This window comes from Hydractinia symbiolongicarpus, chromosome 3, assembly GCF_029227915.1.
Source record: "Hydractinia symbiolongicarpus strain clone_291-10 chromosome 3, HSymV2.1, whole genome shotgun sequence".
Taxonomy (NCBI): Eukaryota; Metazoa; Cnidaria; class Hydrozoa; order Anthoathecata; family Hydractiniidae; genus Hydractinia; species Hydractinia symbiolongicarpus.
The window spans coordinates 26910126-26928682 of NC_079877.1; the positions used below are offsets into that span (position 1 = coordinate 26910126).

Below are 18557 nucleotides of genomic sequence, written 5' to 3' on the forward strand. Positions count from 1 at the left end.
TAGAATTGTTTGGAACTTGTTGTTAAACAAGGTTCAAACTATAATAAATACACAGAAAGTACGAAAATACAAAAAAAACACAACACTTAAATTTGAAATGAATAATAAATAAATAAATAACAAATGTTTACCAACTATTCTTAACAGGGCTTGAAAGGATTAAAAGAAAAAGATTGAACTTCTTTAACAGACGCAAATTTATTTGAAATTTGATTAAATAAAACTTTGTAACTTTTGTGTTTGAAATTTGATTTGAACTTGTTACTTTGTCTTTTTAAGCGGGAATGAAAAAAAAAGTGAAAAAAAACTACATATATAAATTCTATCAATAAAAATAGCACACTTGAGACACGAACATAAAACACAAGTTAATTACGCAATACACCATAAAAGAACAATAAAACATGCACGTAACACAAAACGAACGTATAGTATCATATAACATGAAATCAACACAAATCCAGTTTTATTTGCCCCCAGACAAATGAAAAATTTTGATTGATAATTGATATTGACAATCAATATTTTGAGATTTGTCTTATTTATTATAATTTAACATCGCTTTTGCTTTCAACGCAGCTTCATGTAATTCAGTTTGTATGTCCAATTCGTCAACGTGATGAATAACGATTAATTCTCTGACAGCTTGTCTTGTTACTCGATTAGTCGATTCGCTTGAGTTTCGATATCTAACAACAGCAGTTTTTATACAACCATCGTTTCCAAATTCAACAGCAACTACTAAACCATACATATATTGTCCTGACAAATTTTCGGCTTTTAGGAATAGGACAATGTCGCCAATTTTGATATTAAGATCATTTCGAAACCATTTTGGTTGTTTCATTAGTTTAGGTACATAGGTTATTAACCAACATTCGAACCATGCATTGAATATCCTACGGTTTTGATCAATAAATTTCCAAAGCTTATCAGTTGAGGGAATAGGACCAACTGGTGACCTGTCATTGTTGCGGCTGAGGCGTAATAATTAGATCAGCATTTTCACAATCAGCTGTGACATCTCCAATAGCTAATGGGAGATCATTAATACAATTGGCTATTTCTGTACCCAGAGTCCCCCACTGTATAGAAAATCTCTCATTTGAATTTGATTTTAATATAGATTCTTTAATTTCTTTAATTTTTCTTTCTACTTTACCATGCATAAATTGTCCCCCAACAGGGCATGTCTCGAATTTAATTTCCATTTCTTTGTGAAGTCTACCCTTTAAATCCATAAACGTGATTTTCAAGTTTTTGCATCCACTCACTGACATGGAAAACGAACCATCCTTAGGTAACAAGCATAAATAGCAGAACACGCAATTGACTGACTAGCATCTGCAGTATCGATTGTATTCACGTCTAAATTTACGGCATCAGATGGTACTATTGTTCTGTCGAACCAAATTGTATTTATTTATTTCATCATTCCGAAATGTGAAGTCCAGAGCGGTCTTAACTCATCAGGAATGGCGTCATCCCAATCCAGTTTTCGTTGTGATAATGTGTGCAGATTCAGTTTCAAGGAAGCAGTTAGTGGTGTCAATTTCCTGTTAAATCAAAGATTTCTGCCACTTAACCGACACAGATTCTCCACGTTAACTTTTCTGGAATGGCTGCCGCATATTCTGGTTTTCTTCCTTGAGATTTTTTGGTGAAATTGAGTTGTATATCCAACTTGATTTGATCATTTTCAGGGTACCACTTTATTCCTGCAACAGATATACTCTCTCCATCTTCGCTCAATTTATCTGCTGGTTTTTGGTTTGAGAACGTAAAACCTTTTAACATAAAACCTCCATGACTAAGTACTGTTGTTAATTCATCTGCTCTTTGATATGCTTGATTTTGTGTTTTTTCTCCAGAGAGACAATCGTCAACATAGAATTCGTTATGAATCATTTCACATATTTCAGGGTATTCAAATTCAGAGAGCTTGGCTGTATCTCTTAATCCCTTTTCCACTTGATTTCCGCTGGACTTGACACCATATGTAAGGGTTTTAATTACTTTTTCAACTGGTAGCTTCGTGATATCCAATTCAGATTGCCAAATGTAACGTTGCAGACACCACTCTTGCTCTATTAACTTGACAGTGTTGTATATTTTCTGTACATCTGTATGAAAAGCGATTGGATGACTAAACCAACAAATGACAATTTCCAGCAATTTATTCATGTAATTGGTACCTTTAGCAAGTATGTCATTTAAACTTGTTCCACTGTCAGTGGGTTGCGATGCGTCAAACACAAGTCGACATGGTGTTGTAAACAATTTTCCCCTTACAGCACGCCAGGGAATGAAGTTTTGGAGTTGGTGTTTTAATGACTGTTGTTGTGTCGGTGTAAGGTTGTGCACAAACTCCACAAATCCAAGTGATTGCATTTTTTTTTTCTGAATTGATCACATCTTCCTTATCTTTAACAGATTTGTTAAGTTTTCTGAGTTGACGGTAGTAAACTTTCAATGCTTTTTTCTTGTTTGGAGCAAGTTTCACTGCAGGGCTATGAATGAATGGTAGTCTGGCAATTGTGAGGTTACTTGATTCATCTACTGAAACCGATCAATCTATTAATTCTTGTCCCACTTCTTCCTTTAAGCTTAGAATTTCAATTTTCTCCCCATTTTTGCATTTCTGACATGATCTACAATCAACACATCTAATTTGATTTCTGAACCAACTTCTTCTACCTGATCGAATATTTTAACATGGTAAATCATATTCAAACCAAAATAAAGCCTATTTTGAATGTTATGAACTTTGGACAGAGAAATATCCTGGAGTAATGTAATAAGTTTTGATAACCCGTGTTGCAAAGTATCGGGACTTTTTATTTTCCACAGCAGACCAAATTTCTTAACATCTTCCGAGTTTCTTTTGAAGCATTGTTTTGGAATCACGTCAAGATGATTTTTTGTAAGTAAGTCTGGTAACAATTTTGAAGGTGTTGTTTTTGAATAAAGCTTCTCAAACATGGATTGTAATGAATAAATATTAAGCTTTGATTTATAATCTTTGAATTTCTCCAATTTTATATTAAGGTTTGATGAACTAAACAATTTCTCTTTGGATAACTCCCTGATTTGAATTTCAGTTTTAAGATTTTCGACATATTCCTTCTTTTGAAAATTTAATTTTTCATAAGCTTCTATTATCGTTTGCAAAATACTTTCCTTATCTGGATATTCAGGCGGGACAGTGTCCAACAAATACTGGATTTTCTTTGCTTGACAAAGTTTAAGTTGTAAATTTGATTCCTTTTTAACTATTTCATTGTTTAATGTGTCTTTGTTGACTTGAAAATCTTTTGAAAGTTCATTTATTATGCGAAAAATTTCATTGATGACAAAAGCAGTAGTTTAAATTTTTTGTTTCGTAATTTCAAAATGATGTTTTTCGTTTGAAATGTCTTTATTGGTACAATCCGCTTTCTCTTTTTCTCTAATTGATTTTCTCAGATCTTTGGCAGACTTGATATAAGTTTTGATGTTAGCAAAAGACATTTCAACGTTTTTGGCAAATTCTGTTTCGAATTTAGTTTCACCAATATTTAATTTGATTTGAATAGAAAGCGAACGCAAATTTGACCTTTTAATCTTGATTTTTTCAACACAAACATCAATATCTCAAATAACAGCGGCAAATGAGTCGATTTCATTCTCATCAACAAAATCGTTTATGTTGGCAAGTAAAGCATTGATTTCAACAATTTTATCATTTGCCATATCTAAATCATCAACACTGATGTTTTGGAGTAAATTTGAAAGTTCCTTTATTGATCTGTCACACCTTGATGCGATTTCCTTTTGGGTTTTTTTGCCCATATTGTGCAAAAGTTTATAATCAATTCTGGATTGGACTTCTTTTACTCATGAATTTTTAAAGTAAGGTTCGACGTTTTGTAGGTTTGGGTTAATAGTTGTTTGAATGTTAAGTTTTCGCGGGATCACAAAAAACCCTGATAGAATTGTTTGGAACTTTTGTTAAACAAGGTTCAAACTAGGAAAATACACAGAAAATATAAAAATACGAAAAAAACACAACACTTAAATTTGAAATGAATAATAAATAAATAAATAACAAATGTATACCAACTATTCTTAACAGGGCTTGGAAGGATGAACATTGTGAGTGTTTAACTTTCTTGAACTTCTTTAACAGACGCAAATTTATTTTAAATTTGATAAAATAAAACTTCGTAAATTTTGCGTTTGAAATTTGATTTGAACTTGTTACTTTGTCTTTTGAGCAGGAATGAAAAAAAAAACGTGAAAAAAAACTACATATAAATTCTATCAATAAAAATAGCAAACTTGAGACACAAATATAAAACACAAGTTAATTACGCAATACACCATAAAAGAACAATAAAACATGCACGTAACAAACATATTGAACACGAAACGAACGTATAGTATCATATAACACGAAATCAACACAAATCCAGTGTTAACTGTACATATATAGCCTTTTGTTTCAAGTAAATACTACATAAAACTAGAGTAAAACTTATATTTTTTTGTAGATATTTTGTAATAAATAATTTTAAAAATATCATGACTTATTATCAAGTTCCATCGTATGCACAAGGGTTTGTGCAAAGCACAGCATTATACCCAAGACCTGTTGTTTATCCTGCTGGTACTGTAATTGCTCCTCCTGCACCCACTGTTCTGGCAGCTGGTACTACGATCATCCCATCAGGAGGACGAATAATCACTCCTGCACCTGTTGTGCAGACTATTCAAACAGTTCCGGGAAATACAGTTTTTGTTCAAAGTAAGATTTTTTATTATTCACTTTATATTTGACAGTTTGTTTCTTGTTTATCATCCTGTTGCCCATTTTTTATACATTTTATTTTATATTTGTTAACATCAATATATTTACTGAGATAGGTAAAACCCCCAGTCATACAACACAATTATAAACTAATCTAAAATATAACAATAGTAAACATAGTAAACTTCTTAAACATTCTCCCCTATTTTAAGAGACATAGAATACTGCAATAACTGTCTTCTGAACAAAATAAAATGTTTAAAAATAAAAGAATGTAGTTTTGTTTTGTTTTCTTTTTTGATTCGTTCAACAACAAGAATTATTGTCCCTGTCATATCATCTCTCAAAGTGATACAACAACTTGCTCATAACGTAATCAATCAAACGTAATCTTCCCATTCGTTAAAATATTTATCAGTCGCTGCAAGGATGCTCCTTGCTTGGTCATTCCATCTGACAATTGTAATGATGCTGGTACCCACCAAACAGAAACTTTTCTTTCATAGACCATTTGTTGAATAGCTGCTATACCAATTCTAAGACGTTTTTCTGACACCAGAGTAGTAGCATAAATATTTTCATACAAAGATTTATTATCAATAGAAGCTGTTACAGGAATACAATTCTTATTTGTTCTCTGTGAAAACAAAATCTGTGACATTAAACAGCCTATGTAGTATGCATTATCAATACCATTAACTAAGGATAAGGCTTCAGCAGCAGTGGTACTCTTAACAACCCTCTTGATCTTCTTTGAACAGCAAGAAATTAGGAAACATTTCCCATCCTCTGGGAACAACAATCACTATACTACCACCAGCACTGGAGACGCCATCTGGTAAGTTTGCATATGACGCATCTGAAAAGACTACCACCTTCCACAATTAATACTTTGGCATAATTGGAAAGATTAAACACACATTGTTGGTGACTTTCACTTTCTAACCTTGTTAGCCACCAAAAGATGCTCTACTCTTGCGTTTTTAATGGAAACACTTAATTCCAGCACATCGGAAGCCAAATCTGGGTGAGTTTGAGTACCTATCCAGTTCAATTATCCTATTGCAGATCTATTTTCATGTAATTCGTCATCATTGAGTTCATCATGATTTCTAGTGGACCATTTGTTGGAAATCTGTATTTCCTGAATGCATTCAACATACTGCTTTTGATCCATAGTTTTATTTCCACCATCTTGAGAAATGTTTATCCCAATGTATTTAAAGTTGGTCTCTTCTATCTTACCAACCTTATAGGTTTTAATCAAATGTGACATAACAGATGCATTAAAAATTTTATTTCCTGCAAGTACAAAATAATCTACATGCATTATAAAGATGCCACAAAGATTGTTATCTGTATCTTTCCAGTAGAAAAGTGCTTTATCTACTTTGGACTGCTCTGCCTTCAGCTTTAATAAGGTCTGATGTACACTCAAATACCAATTTTTACCAATCGTTTAAGCCATAAACGACTTTAACAAGCTTCCATGTGAATCCATCTGGAACATTTGCTTCTTTGGGTGGTGTAACATAAACATCACGATCAATGGTGTAACCATGCAGAAATTCAGATTTTACATCTAATGCCATGCAATTCCAATTCTTGCAGGCTGTCATTCCAAAAAACATACGAAGAGTGTCTTTAGCTGCAGTTGGTGAGTTACGTTGCAGTTTGTGCTCTTTCTTAAATCCTCTTTCTCCTCAATTTGATCCAGGATTCTCTTACAGTCTTCATCATATACTAGTTTTGCATCAACCAACAAACTTGCTAACCGTTTTGCAATGGGATGTCCAAATTGCTTGTGCAATTTTACAACTCTCTTTTCTTTTTCTTTAAACAACTCATTTATCAATATTGAGTTGGAAACAGACTTCGTCCTCTTTCAAGAGTACGCAATAATAGCCTGATGTTGTACTCTGCAAATCAACTAATGTACCAAATATTTGAGCAGTGTCATTTACCAGATCTAATTTCATGTCCGCTTTCTCCATAGCGGTTTTAATAAGAAGAAGAGGTATATATCACATTCAACTCAATTTCACATTCCTTCCCAGCCGTATTACATGGTATTTTAACTTTGCCATTGGATTTTAATCTTACCCACAACCGAATGGAAAAACAGTGTCACTGGGAGATCGTTGTATTTTACACTTTTGTTCTGTTGTCAGTGAATCCAAATAACACTTAAGTCAATCTTCTTCGGTAACAGTAGCTGAGCAAACACTATCTAGTACAGTACAGTTAAGAGCTTCTGACAATAAAACACTTTTATCTTCAATCACTGCGCCCATAAAAAGAACTGCTTTTTCCAACATATCATTTTCATCACTTGTTTGGAACACTGGCTTGTCAAAGGTTTTATTCCCATGAGGACAAAACCCAGCAAAGTGGATAACTGACTGACAAATGTGACATCTAAGTGGTTCACGCTTTTTATCATTTCTTTTACGTAATGGTCGTTGATTGTTTCGTTCATAATTATTTCTGTTACCATATCTTAGACGTTCGTTTCGAGGTCTAACTGAATTTCCATGAGTTCCAGTAATAAATACAGGTTCAGCTTTAGTAATAGATGGTTCAACTGTTATGCTTTCATTGCTATTAGCGGGTACTGATTGTTCTCCAAAAAACTTTTTTAATGCACTTTTCATTTCAGGGTTCGAATTAGAAAAGTAAAGTTGGTTCGCAAAAATTTCGGCACTCTGTAACGAAGTAAACGACCATCTAGATGTGGCCTGGGAACACCTTAGATCAATTACCACTTTTCTATTGCCGCTTTTCGTTCTTAAACTTTTAAAATGCGATCTAAAAAAGCTTTTCTATCACCGTTTTTCGTTCTTAAGCTCTTAAAATGCGATTTGAAAAAGCTTTTCTATCACTGTTCTTCATTTTAAAGTTCCTAAAAATGCGATCTAAAACAGCATTTCTATCACTGCTTTTCATTCTTAGGTTTTTAAAATGGGATCTAAAAAACCTTTTCTATTGCCGCTTTTTGTTCTTAGGTTTTTAAAATGCAATCTAAAAAAGCATTTCTATCGCCACTTAAAAATATTCAATTCGCAATTTTATCATTTTCTTCATAAAGTGATTCGCAAAAATGGCATTTCGATTCACAAATTGCGAATTGCAAACTGCTAATTCGAACCCTGCCTTTGTTTAAACATAGTATTTACTTCTTCATAGTTTACACCAGTAAGTACAAGCTGTCTGTCCAAATGTTTTAAACAAGCTCCATCAAGTAATTAATGCTAAAACACTTTCTGGTAATGCTATATCAAATTTCTTTGTTTTATTGTACAACTTTTCAAACTCTATTATATGCGACTCCATAGTTTCATCAATTTTTCTTTTAAAACAATCAAAGTTTGTGTTCATATACATATCAGTTAATTTACTTTCTTAAACAAGTTGTCCATAAATGCTATCAAAGTGTCTATTCTATCTTCTTTATTCAAATCAGCAATACTAATCTCACTGAACACTTCATCTCATACTTGTGTTGAATCTTCTTCTGGTAAGGATAAGGCCACTGCGATGCCTTGCTTCTCCTTCTCTATATCTGTTAATAATGTCCATGCTTTCAATTCATCAACATAACGATTATATGGCTTCTTATCATTAAAGACTGGGGGTATCTTGTAATTGTGACTCACCCTCTGCTACCACTGTTAACATCAACATATTTACTGAGATAGATAAAACCCCCAGTCATACAACACAATTATAAACTAATCTAAAATATAACAATAGTAAACATAGTAAACGTCTTAAACATTCTCCCCTATTTTAAGAGACATAGAATACTGCAATAACTGTCTTCTGAACAAAATAAAATGTTTAAAAATAAAAGAATGTAGTTTTGTTTGTTTAAACAATATTGCCATGTTTACCTTGACAGTTATTTAATTATTGCAGTAGGATGATACATTTTCACAGAGATTTTATTATTTTTACAGGAATTTTATTTTCCTGGTAGGTAGTATTTTTGAATTTTGAGGGGATTGTAATTACCAGATTGCAATCATATATTCATGACTCGATCTTTCATAACCTTTAATATTTTCATCTTAACAACATCAGACTTTTCCTGGAGATGGCTGATATTGCAGTACTTAAATTTTGAAAAAGGGACAATTTTGTGTAAATTGAAAGCAATTTTGTTTGTTTTTAAAATTGCTTTAAGAATTTTTTTTCCAGAAAGTTTAAAAAATCTTAACATTTTACTGTGTCTTGGAAATTTTATGAAAATCCTTTTTTGCATAATATTTCTATTTTTAGACATTTTAAGTTCCAAATATGCAGATTTTTGTAAATCATATTTTTATTCTGGCAATGATGTCGCTAGGCCAAAATAAAAGGATTTGATGTTTTAGCTTACTAAATAGTTCATTAGTATTCTAACTTTAAGGTGTATATTATGGCTTTTCCAATCTGATCTAGACTAGTTAATTCACAACCCAAATTTTTCAGCAGCATGTCTGTTCTAACTAAGCCAATGTTCTTGTTAAACATCAAATATTGCACTTACGTTAATCGTTGATGATGACAGCTATACATTTGATTGCACCATAACAATTGTGGTTGGACTGGTACGCTTCTCAACACGACTTGAATATACGGTAAACACAATATGAAAGCACAGCGAACAATGTCATAGGGTAATGTCTATATTGTAGGCATGCAACACTAAACACCAAGATTAACACGACGCAGTATCCGGAACACAATATGTAACAGAACACGTTTTTTTGTAACTTTATAGCCAGAAGGGGAAACAAAATTTCTCTGGAATGCAACTGCAAAACTTTGACAATTTCTACTTATTGAATCACACACATTTCACATATCACAATAAACACCAACACCGAACGTCCACATTTTATTTTTCCTTCACAAAACATTTCTTATGTGGATAACACTTTTTTTTCTTGCTATGAATACCTAGCATGCTTCTCGGCTCATCTAAACTCTATCTCTCAAACTGGTGTTACACATCCATTTAACCATCCTTATATCATTCTTTCTAAAAAGTCAAGATCCTAGCCTATAAAATGTGGTATATGTCTGACAAAAAATCAATTCACAAGACTACAAGGCTACACTTGTCTTCAATGCTTAACCATTACTTAATTTTGCTGCATTCGTCCGCAACCCTTTCTCTTCTATTCCTATTTTAAGTAGAATTCCAGTAGAATAGAATTTTGCTCTCATTGTTGTGTACCTTCATTGTGAATGATCTTAATAACCAGAAACTTCAAAAACGTTGTTATTGTTGGCTTTCATATTTTACTTACATGCAAGTATTGAAAATGGATTATTTTTCTCCTAAAAAACTGGGTAAAACTGGGTGTTAGTAGTTGTGCCCATGTTAACGTAAATTTTGTCCTCTTGAAAGATGTACCAATTGTTGTTCTGTTTCATTTTAGATCCAGCACCAGCTGTTGTCGTGCATTACCAGGTAAATTCCTGTGGCATTAAAATAGTTATAAGTAGGAGAAGATTGACAAGTAAAATTAGCCCTGGCAATCCACAATCCCTATTGGAAGTTACATTGTCAATGCTTGTTAGTTAAGTTAAAATGTCATAAGTTTAAAATGAATGACAATTTTTTTTTCATGTGTTTTAAAAGGAGTGTGATGAATAGAGCAAAAAATAAATTATTTTGTTTGTACATCTAAATGAATATGAAATTGTCAGTGCAAAGACTCATTCATATTTAAAGTTCTAAAATATTTTGGCAATTGAACATACAAATAAGAAAATTAGTATCAACCAGTGTCTGCATTGCTACTCTGCTACTCTGTTTTTATACGCATGATTTTCGTTGAAAAATTTAAGCCTGATTTAGTCATGTAATAGATTTGCACATTTCTATTTGACAGTACATAAACAGTACATAGCTTGGCAATGGCAGACACGATTTTTTTTTTTTGGGGGGGGGGGGAAGGGTTAGGAGTGAAAAAGGGGTAAGGTGGGAGAAAGGGTTAAGGTGGGAGAGAGGGATTTTACAAGGGTTATTAGAAGCACGATGACATATTAGCCATACTGTCACATAATTTTTTTATAATTTTTTTGTTTTAGAATGGCTCTACAGCATCTAATTTAGCTGTAAGTCAAGTTGATTTTTATTTGTAGAAAATATTATTACTGCAGTGCTTTTCACCGAAAAATAAAATGTGATAACTGTCTTGTTAATTTTAGCGATCAGTTGGAGGAGCAGTTGCTTCTGCTATGCAAAGTGATGTTGTTCAAGAAGCTGCAAAAGGATTTGTTAATGAAATGGATAGACATGCTAAAAGCCCTTTACTTGTAAGTAGTGAAAGTAACCACTCTGTAATTGAAAATTCTAACAGGTTTCGTAAAAACGAATGGAAAATATGGAAGAAGAGTTCTTTTCTAGGAGTTATAATAAGAAAATACTACACAAACCCAGGGAAGCTGAGAGAGAAAAATATCATTTTATCACAAGTTTCTCCTTCATTTCAAGGTCTGTGTAGCATTTCATTGTGGACTGTGCTGTATTGCTTATGAAAAAAAAACAACCCGAAAACCCAGGGGAAAACGGTTTATATTGTTTGTCCGAAAACCCTGATTCAAATATAAAAGCTCCTATTATAGGATTGTTTTATGAGGGGAAGTGGCATACAGTTACGTTCTAAAGCTGGAGGGAAAATGCTGCGAGTTTTGGCAGATGGAAGTGTTGATTGTAAGGGTGACATTGGAAATGACTATAATGGTAATATTTTTCTTGTCAACTAAGTTTTGAAAATAAATATATATGATTTATTTTCAGTACATCTGAATTATTTTAATGCTTTTTAGCAGCAAAAATCATCTGTAAAACAGGTTAATAAATTGAGACCCTTATCTACCAAGTAACCTATTTGCACATTTATTGTATATTATTGTATATACTATTCTTTAAAAATTTCCCAAAATTGTTTATGGTGATTTTTTTTACCTATTTTTGTTATTATGTTTAACTACATTAGCAAAATTTCCCAAAATATGGAATAGTATATTTTTTTAGTGTTTTCTATAATTTGACCCAGAAACCTAAATTCTCTTAAAATCTCTAAAAATTACAGTGTTAAGTCTGGCTGCCCTGTAAAAATATAAGAAACATTCTTTGACCATTCCACAGCTATTTTTTGAATAATGTCACACTATCAAAAATAAACTTAATGTGGCAAGGTCTTTTAACGTTGAGTGCAGAGCTACTTTTAGGATTAACATATGATAATGTATAATACTTTTAGCACACTTTTTGGTACTTGAAAGGTATGAGAATAAAGTTGTTCTCCGTAATGGTGAAAATAATGCATATCATTTGAAAATAACAGATGGTCTACCTTCCACAAGTGTGAGTTATTTTGTTATTTTCTATCTATATTATCTATTATATACCAAAAGTTGTGTTAAAGAACCACAAGATGTCTCCATCTTTTTTTCTAGATGACACCAGCATATCTAGTGTTGCATGAGACTTTGGATCACTATGTGACGTTGAGGGATCAACTTTCAGGCCAGTGTTTTGGTGTTGATGCTAATAATAACATACTGCCATCACAATTTGTCAGTGCATTAGGTGATGAAGCGAAATTTGAAGTCAATCTTGCTGTAAGAATGTTAAAATTTATTTTTTTGTTATTCAGCAGCTTTCTTTGTTTACATTTTAAGCTATTGATTGAAGTATATTGACAAGTGACTGTATCTGTTGATTTTAGGTTACTGACATGTCAACATATTTTTTATAAGTAAAGTGTATTTTGAGCCCAACCTCAATCAGTTTTGTCATTGTAGTGTGTGCGATCACACTCGCAAGCCTCCACGCCTTTAACAGAATTGGGTGTTCTGTTTTTAAATAAAAATCTCACGGCTAGTCTTTTCTTTATTGGAAAGACTGCTCAATATGGTTTTTCATATTTAAACTCTATTTAGTATTTATAATATGCTTATCCCTGATTTCATTCCTATTCAATCATTTTACCTTTTTTATTTCTTTTCGCATATAATTTACATATTGAGTTTATATTTACATTTTTTGACATGCCAGATTCATTTTGTTTGAAAAAAATTTTTGTTATCTTTTTCATGCATGTTCTGTGCAAAGTTTTGCTTAAAAAATGTTTACGTTTTATGAACAAAATTCTGTTTTATGTACCCTCATAACATGCTATGTGTAAATTATTTAGGAACTCCCAACCCCTATATGGTTATAAAAAAGAGGTTTATTAAGTTAAGGATTGCATCCACAAATGTTTTGCTCTAGCCCTTCAACTAAGCAATCCACTATTGATGCCATTTGTTTGTAAAAAATCAAAAAAGGTACCATTAAATGGTACTATTTAATCAACCCAATCTTAAACTCAATTTTCTTTCAAAAAGTTCAAATTGAATTTAAATTATGATTGTAATCTTAAGTGGTATTGTAGTAACATTTTCTTTTTGTATTTAGTATAGTCCATATGGCCACACATACGAACCAAGACATTAGTTGGCGTACGAAAAAGAAAAGGCAAAAGGGAGTACTGAGAGAATGTTTCTTTTGAAATTATTATTACATGTTTAATGATCTTTGAGTCAACAATTCTTAGTTGTTATTGTACATAAATTTAAAAATTGCACTCATAGTTTTACGTGACATAAATCAGTAAGTTGGTTTGATAAGAATTGATATTGGAGCGTTAGGGTTGATATAGATTTTATTTTAAATGAGCACTGAAATGCTGTACAACAACAAAACTATATAACCGCCTCATAAATGGAATTTGTTGGTTGTTATTTTTTGTTATTTTTTTGTATTTCTTTACGTAATCATTTTTCTTTTTTTTTTTTTTTTTTTTTTTTACATTTTTACATCACACTTTCTTGTGTTGTACATTATTAATGTGTTATACACCTGTGATTAATGTTGTACGTTCCCTTTTAATATTATTTCTCTATTCCTGATGTCTTGTGCTATTTTTTTTTTTTTTTTACTCTCCATATATCTGTTTATGCTACGAAAGAAGTCACATTTTTCATATTGGTGAGCACATTTTTAGCACATCTTTCAAATTTATTTCAATAATTTAATATAATTAGTCTTCAAATAATTGTAATAATTAGTATATAATTGTAATTTTCTTTTTGTATATATTATTTTAGTTTTGCTATTTGTTTCATATAAATTTTGAAGAAGAAAGAAAGGGAGAAAAAATCAAATAGAAGAATGCACATTATTTTAACATGTTTATAGTTTTTCTTTTAATATTTTTATCTTATTGGCTGCTTGTGTGAAATCAAAACAATTTATCACGATATAACCAGAAATAGTGTTAACCTGGTTAATGGCAATTTCCTGCTTCTTTTTAGGGTAGGCGTTTATTGGGCATTTATTTAGGAAAACTAAAAATAGTTGTGTTAATATAAAAAGGGTGTAATTTCAATTTATTTTTTAGTTTTTTAGCATGGGTTCTATTTTTGGCAGTTAAAGCTGTGTTTTATTTTAAAAGCGTTATGTCTTAAAGAGGTGACGTCGACTATCTATATTGCAATGTCTGTTTTCTGTGTGCCAAAAATCGTCGCTGCGAGCAGTGGCAGACGATTTTACATAAATTTCTTCACGAATTAGTGAATAGAATGCATGTATTCAAAATTTGAAAAAATTATGATTTGCATGTCAGAAGGATTTAAACTGCTTTAAGACTGAAAAAAAAGTATGTTTGAGTATTTTGTACACAATGAGATTGAACTGTGATGGTGATTTACCGGTTAAATCAATTACTAAACATTCACTAAGACTCAATTGGTTATATGTTTTTTGTAAAATCCTTTTTTTTTTACCACCTTGCCTCACCAAGTGACTACAGACAAAATAAAATAAAAGTGGAAACATACATAACCTTGAAACAAAACTATCCATGTGATCACTTCAAGAAAGTTGTAAATCAACTTGGTTATTCAGCTTAAACGTGTTGTCTGTATTTTGTATTGATGATAATATCATCCTCAGATAGAAAGCACTTTATTCCTTCTTGCATTAATAGTGCTAGTATTTCCTATTTCTGGTTTAAGATTTCCGTTATAAATATTCTAACTACCTTTGTTGCTACAGTATATATTACTATTAATTACTGTATTTGGAAACCCGAACTTTTCAAAGAGAGAGACAGAAGCAAGGAGACTAATTGATTTGAGTCAAGAATATGTAAAAATGAAAAACCATATATTTACCATCAGACTCTTGGTACCAAATTTTATCTCAAGTTTATACATACATATACATACGTTAAGCCCCCTTCCTAACTGTTTTTTTACCAAGGGGACTCTCAGGGGGCGTCTGTTCAAGTATGGTATTATTGTTATAAAAAAATTGTATTAACTCCACGTAAAAATCCAACAACATGGGTTTTTACTACATTTTTTATTCACCTAGTAAAAATGCCAACATTAGCTGAGTCGTATCCAGTTGCTGCACCAAAACCATCTAGCAAACCGAAATTGTTCGTTCATGAGACCGATTTAACTGTTACTCCTGAAAAAACGACCAAAGTGGTAAATGAAGGTAAAACAAAGAACAGAAAGAAGCATTGTGATGCTAAGAAGAAAGTTATGTTTAAAGAGAATAAAGTAAAAGATATGTTTTTGGAACCATGCCCGTAAGTATTCTTATTAAATTTAAAATTAACCCTTTTTAAATTGAGACACCAACATATCTTATATTTACAGAGATGCAGAAAGGGATTCGCTATATAAAGGTCATACTTGGAGATTAAGGATAGATCGATAATGTAACCTTATAATCTTAATATTTATTGCATGTATGTTGTTTCTAGGTGGTAACTAAAGCGTTGCCAAGGCGCTACTAGGGATAAAATATGGTATAATAAATTGGCTTCTCATGTCAGCCTTTTGAAGGTTTTTTCTTAATAGACCTATTTCCATATTGAATTGCATTCAGCGAAAAATAGATACCAAAATACCGAATAACATGAAAACGAGGTCAGTTGTATGCACATTTTTATTATGCAGCGAAGAAATGGAGATATAGTTTGTTTGCTTGGATTATTTGCAAAATTTTATTTTTCATGCCCTCTAATTATTATCGTTAGGTAATAATAATATGGGGTAATAGTATGTGTCTGTCAGGCCGTTTTAATGGTTTGATTATTATTCTTGTTATTAAATGAGCTAGATAAAACTAGCTGTGAATATGATGATATGAGTAGCTAGCTAGCTGGCTGAGTGAGTTGTTAAAAAAAACGTGAAATTTTAAACTTTTTATCAAAATTGGTGATGTTGTTAGTATATATCCTCTGTTACCAGTTATTGAATGTACCTTAACTGTTAAACAACGTCTGTAAAAATAACATTACCCAGGTTTACTGATAGTGCTTTTAAAACAATATATAACTTATTGGAAGATCACACAATAGTCAATAATCTGACAGTATTAATTTATATGATGTCATCGAAAGCAACAAATGTTCATTACGCTTTTTTAAATAAGCAACTCATGTTGATCCCAGCACTGAAAGATGATTTCAGAATTGAAAGATTCTTATATTTTCGATAATTTTAGCAAAATGCTCGTCAAGAAATTGCCTAAGAAAATTTTTTAGTCAAAGAAAAAGTTCACAGCTGTCATAACTTTGGTTTCATAGTATTTTACTCGTTTTTTAATGGTGTCTTGTTTTTTGATTTTTGGGAGTTGCTAAAGTTGAGTACCTAAAGACGCTTACAAATTTGCCATCCCATCACTAGTTGCTTATTATTTGGTTTGTTTTTATCCTTTTTTTTTGTACTCGTGTAGCTAAGCTATAGTTGGCTTAGCTGGCTATTCGCTCTTTTGTCTGTGGAAAGCTATTTTTTAAAAGATCAGAGTAATAGTGTTACTAAGCATTAGTGAAGTGTGGTATAAGTTCCATTGCGTTCTTTGAAATTTCGCCTTTTCAATATAACATGTCCAGGGGTTGTAGATAGCTTAAGTAGCTTAGATGGCTAACGTGTACCAAAAGATACAGTATTATAATCAACTTTTTCATCACGCCATCCTCAACTTTGATTTTGTGCAAATTTAACAACATTTTGTTTATAAATTCTTCATACTTGCATATAAACAACAAATTTCTGGAAGTCTGCGCATAAGTAATCTTGTTTTCGTGTTATTCTGTGTTATTCTGTGTTTTCGCATGCGTATGGAAAGAAAAATATGTCTATTGAGATAAAGACATAAAACATAATAAATTCTGCACTATAGAATCACGACCCAGTATTACCCAGTATTGTTAGATTAACTTTAAACGTTTTTAACTTAAAACATTTTTAGGAAAATGATCCCAGGAAAGGCAATGACGTGCGAAAGTGCACAGAAGTTTACCTGTTATAATACAGCTAGTATACAAAATATACTTGTTATAGACAAAAGCTCTTTTTCTAATATTTGCAGCCATGTAAATAATCGTTTAAGGTCAATGTTTGTAAGGCTTTCTCATTTATAGTGTTAAATTCAAAATTAGATCTAAAATTTTATCCAGCTAGCTAGGTTTTTTTTAAAATTTCAAAAAAAGAACATTTTAAACCAATTATGTTACTAGCTAATTCTTTAAATCTCGCCTTTTTTTGTAGGTAATATATTTCTTTCATAAAACTTTGCACTTCCCAACATTTTAACACTAAATCTGCTTTCCTATAACGAAAGTTGAAGCGAAGATGCAAGGCTGTTTTCCACTTCATGAAAATCTTCCGCGGAACGGAACGGACAGAAACAGAACAGAACAGAAAATTTTCTGCTAGTAATTTCCACTTCAAAATATTGCGCACATTACAGAAAGTAAATACACTTTCAGCAATTCTCACGAAATAAAATAATCTGATTGGCTAAAAAATGTTCTGCCTGTCGTTTCTGTACACAACGCACAATAAAACGCATAGTGTATTTTGGCCTTTAGATTATCAAATCCGTCTCTTCACACGACGAATTTACTAACGCGCGAAATAGAAGAAAACCGAAACCGAAACTTCGACGTGGCAAAGGCACTACAGGAAATCCAATTATCCGAATCGGTGCAAAATACAATTGGTGAAGAAGTTACTACTGTTTTAAATTACAAACCCACTGATCGGAAATATAAAAATCTGACTTCGTTAAATGTAGAAGCCGATGATGTGATAATTCCCAAGACCAGAACTTTGTATAAAGAAAAAAATAAGGACTGCAGTCTGAAGCCTGATATAAAAGATTTATATTTCCCAGAAGACTTTGTAACGGAAAAAGGGAAAACCGATTTCGATGTGAACATACCGGACGAAGGGAAAGAGGAATGTTGTGAAAACAAGTACAGTTTTTTGTTTGATTTATATGAATGTCAAGAATATTTACCTCATCAAAATTTTAGTATTTGATAGTATATTGTATTTTCTTGTACAATTTTGAGAATTAGCTAGAAATGTGAATATTTATTTATACCACGTAAAGACGAATCTCCACGGGACTTTTTTTTACGACGATCGTCATCAATACTCGAATTTGATTGGTCGCGATTTTCGTCATGACGAGAAGTTGAATTGGTTTCTACTTTCCGTCACAAAAATCGTCGTGACTATCGTCCAGTGGAGATTCGGCTTAAGAGCGCGTGTGTCTTATTAGTAAGCGGGCGTTTCAATGAGCTCCAAACTTTCTGCTTTATGGAAAGAGATTTTGGTGGGAATTTAATTTATGGGCTGATTTGTATATATTTTAATATTAAGAGACAAAAAAACAAAAAAAAATCTCTATAAA

General features: G+C 31.9%; 2 protein-coding genes across 2 annotated transcripts; both read left to right on the forward strand.

Annotated features, from left to right (window-relative positions):
* The first annotated feature begins 1355 nt into the window (after window positions 1-1355).
* On the forward strand, window positions 1356-14326 carry LOC130636552 (uncharacterized). Its single transcript, XM_057446303.1, has 8 exons — window positions 1356-4786; window positions 10219-10250; window positions 10874-10900; window positions 10994-11101; window positions 11411-11528; window positions 12052-12155; window positions 12248-12412; window positions 13251-14326. The coding sequence occupies exons 1-8, from the start codon at window positions 4564-4566 to the stop codon at window positions 13287-13289; spliced, it is 816 nt and encodes a 271-aa protein (XP_057302286.1). The 5' UTR covers window positions 1356-4563; the 3' UTR covers window positions 13290-14326.
* Window positions 14327-14470: 144 nt separating this feature from the next.
* LOC130636553 (uncharacterized) lies at window positions 14471-18557 on the forward strand. The gene is made up of 2 exons (XM_057446304.1): window positions 14471-15435; window positions 17728-18557. The coding sequence occupies exons 1-2, from the start codon at window positions 15218-15220 to the stop codon at window positions 18179-18181; spliced, it is 672 nt and encodes a 223-aa protein (XP_057302287.1). The 5' UTR covers window positions 14471-15217; the 3' UTR covers window positions 18182-18557.

What these genes read in the sequence shown, in the direction of transcription:
- LOC130636553 (XM_057446304.1), top strand. Translation starts at nt 15,218, where the DNA reads ATGCCAACATTAGCTGAGTCGTATCCAGTTGCTGCACCAAAACCATCT. An exon ending in ATGTTTTTGGAACCATGCCC is followed by an intron (nt 15,436 to 17,727) that starts GTAAGTATTCTT and finishes TTTGGCCTTTAG; the next exon opens with ATTATCAAATCCGTCTCTTC.
- LOC130636552 (XM_057446303.1), top strand. Translation starts at nt 4,564, where the DNA reads ATGACTTATTATCAAGTTCCATCGTATGCACAAGGGTTTGTGCAAAGC. An exon ending in CTGTTGTCGTGCATTACCAG is followed by an intron (nt 10,251 to 10,873) that starts GTAAATTCCTGT and finishes TTTTTGTTTTAG; the next exon opens with AATGGCTCTACAGCATCTAA. An exon ending in ATGGTCTACCTTCCACAAGT is followed by an intron (nt 12,156 to 12,247) that starts GTGAGTTATTTT and finishes CTTTTTTTCTAG; the next exon opens with ATGACACCAGCATATCTAGT.